Source organism: Galeopterus variegatus, unplaced genomic scaffold (genome assembly GCF_000696425.1).
Source record: "Galeopterus variegatus unplaced genomic scaffold, G_variegatus-3.0.2 Scaffold13213, whole genome shotgun sequence".
Classification (NCBI taxonomy): Eukaryota; Metazoa; Chordata; class Mammalia; order Dermoptera; family Cynocephalidae; genus Galeopterus; species Galeopterus variegatus.
In genome coordinates this window covers 1,455-4,387 of record NW_007739324.1, presented here as the reverse complement: position 1 = coordinate 4,387, position 2,933 = coordinate 1,455, and the positions used below count along the sequence as shown (strand labels likewise).

Here is a 2,933-nt window from a genome sequence, read left to right as displayed (position 1 = left end):
CTGATATCATAGTTATTTAGTCTAGCACCTTACTTAGAATCAGTGAAAAGTTAAAAAAAAATCTTTATTACCTGCTCATAGTATGCAGCTTGCAACAAATACATTTTGCCAATTATTATTTACTTTATCATGTTTCTTGTATTTGCACATGGTGGGTGGGAGCAGGGCAGTAGGAACTGTACAAATATCTAACAACACAGAAGTGATGTGTCAACTCATCTTGGAAAGTTCTTTTGAAAATGTTATCATGTAGGTATTATTGGGCATCATTGTGTCATTCTTAAATGGCATTTTGATTTATTTTTTATATTAATCAAAGAGTCATATACAGAATCCTTTTCTATAAACTGCATGTGTAGTTATTTGCAGTTCATTATTTACACAAAATCAACTATAAAATACCTGAATATTTGGAACTCTAAATTTTGACTTAAATGTGACTTTTTTAAAGCTATAATTTCATATGTTATAGAAAAATTCACCTTAAGAAACATGTTTTTCTTTCTGAAATTAATAGAGCAATTTGTTTCAGATTTTATTGTGTGTGCAAGTTTGGAGAAAATTATTTTGTTAGTGATTCAAATACGATTTGTAGTTTTAATTATGTTTGTCACAGCTACTAAGTAACAACCAGGAGGATTTAATCGTATGAAAGAGCTCCCAGGAGATTTAGAAATGGTTCCTTCTTACTGCCTATTGCTTTTCTGCTTTGCAAACCAGATGTGTGTGTTTCTGGGTTCTTTGCAAGCAGGCACAAACATATGCAAGCACCTACGTGTTCTTAATATCCGTGGGGATAAATAATGGGAAACAAATTCTAATTGCACAACACATTTAACGTATTTCCTTTTTTCTCTTGGTATTAAAAAGCTATAAAATAATTTTCAATTTTGATGTACTCTTTCATTCTCTTTAGCACCTCCACAATTTACGGTAAGGCCCAAGGATCAAGTGGTGCTGGAAGAACACACTGTGGAATTTCCCTGTGAAGCGGAAGGCCGCCCATCTCCAGTCACCGTGTGGACAAAAGCAGGTATTGGCACATCTGCAAGTGATTGTGGGAAGAAGGAAATTCTTTCTTTTTTCGGAGACTATAAAAATAATTTAAACTAATTTTCATAGGTATATCATGGGTGTGAAAACACCACACAGAAAGTAATCTTTGATTTAAATATGACACCATAATAATTTTTGTGATGTTTTAAGTTGCAGCATTTGAATGTATGGACTTCCTGGGATCATCCTCTCAGGGACTCAGCTTCCTGATTTTTAAAAGGAAATCACTGGAAAGTTCAGCAGTTTTAAATATTTTAAAAAAGTGGCAGAATCCTCTTTTAGTTCAAAATTAAATTGTAAGTGAAATGAAATCATAAATGAAGCTCAACATTTTAAACATAAACGAAGCTCTCAAAAGAGCTGCTGTTTTTGACATGTGGGTGGATGGGGTGTGTGGCCTGGCAGGAGTGTCCCCTATCCCCAACCAGAGGAACCAGGACACTTCCAGGGAGCCAGGAGACGTTGTAGAACAATGCTGGCAATCTGGTGGATGAGAGCTTGTCTAAGATTCTTCTGGGTTTGGACATTCTACCATTTTTAGTTCAGGTACTTGATTAAATTCAAAACAAGCTTACATTTGTGAATTTCTTTGACAATTTTTTGCCCTGTTTTTATGAGATTAGAGAAATGCACTATGTGGGTAGGAGGTGGACCTTGGAGCCCTGAGGCCAAGCTTCATGCTGCGGATTGATTGAGTTGTGTCCCCCAGAGTTCATACATTAAAGATTGATCCCCACTGTAACTGTTGAGGGTGGGAGATCCTATTATGGTAATTCAAGGGTGGGGCCTTGAAGAGGTGATTAGATTGTAGGACCATTCCATAGTGAATGGATTAAAAATGGTGGTCATGGGTGTGTTTCTGAGGGCTTTAAAAGGAGAGCATGTGAGAGTCTCTCTCTGCTCAGCCATTTCAACAATGTAATACCCTGTGTTGCTAAAATCACCACCAAGGAATATCCTCACTGGATGTGTTCACTGGACTTTGGACTTCTCAAGCCTCAGAAACTGTAGGCAATAAATTTCATTTTCTTATGAATCACACAGTTCCAGGTATTTTGTTATAAGCAACAGAAACGGACCAATACAGTTCACGTCTCCACTCTTTCATGTACTAGTTTTGTGATCTTGGGGAAGTAAGTTAACTGCTGTTTACCAGAGTCCCCTTGTCTCTATGCCAAGGGTATTGATATTTCCTATATTATAGACTGGTTGTGGGGATTGATTTGAATGTGTTTATACTCAAACATTTAGAACAGTAGCTGGTACATTGTGTGCACTCTCAATAAAAGTTAGGTATTATTTTTTCCATCTGTAGCAAGACAGTCACGCACATAGTTTTACTGAAATGGTTGAGAATGGCAATCTCATTTAAGTTTTAGTAACCACGGAGAATAAAGTGTTAAGAAGGTTTTAGAGGCTCAGTAAGCTCAGAGGTGAGAAGTACAATGACGGCCTGGGGTCTGGGTGTGAGAATTATCAGCATGAATATCACCAAAACCCCATTTTCCATATGCTGCCTCAGCACTTTAAATGTTATATTCCAATATTGTTTTCATATTCCAAATATCGTATACTTGTGGTAAACACATATTAGGGAGGTGTGTTAAAATTGTATTTAGTAATCAGATTGTTTTTGCAATTTGTATTCTAATTGTGATGAATAAAACTGAGGGAAGTAAACTTGAAGGTGGGGAGTTTGTTAAGAGGCAGAGCTGGTCTCCTGGTGAGAGATGATAATTATTTGCAATACAGAGCCTGAGGCTGCAGGTCAGGTCAGTGGGGGCAGGCACGAGGGAACCCTCGAAGTGCACACCAATGCCAGGGATTTCCTAGAAGACTGTCTTAGCCTCTACCCAGGACAGTCATGCAGTCCTGAC

The 2,933-nt window shown here is 37.5% G+C and overlaps 1 protein-coding gene across 1 annotated transcript in view; it reads left to right on the top strand.

The window, feature by feature from the left end:
- LOC103581513 (peroxidasin-like protein) overlaps positions 1-2,933 on the top strand; it is a gene marked incomplete at its 3' end in the record, with an annotated part of 17,223 nt that overhangs the window by 13,413 nt on the left and 877 nt on the right. Inside the window, exon 3 of the mRNA XM_008563326.1 lies at positions 917-1,033. Within this exon, the coding sequence (XP_008561548.1) occupies positions 917-1,033 (117 nt within the window). The remainder of the gene's footprint in view (positions 1-916; positions 1,034-2,933) is intronic.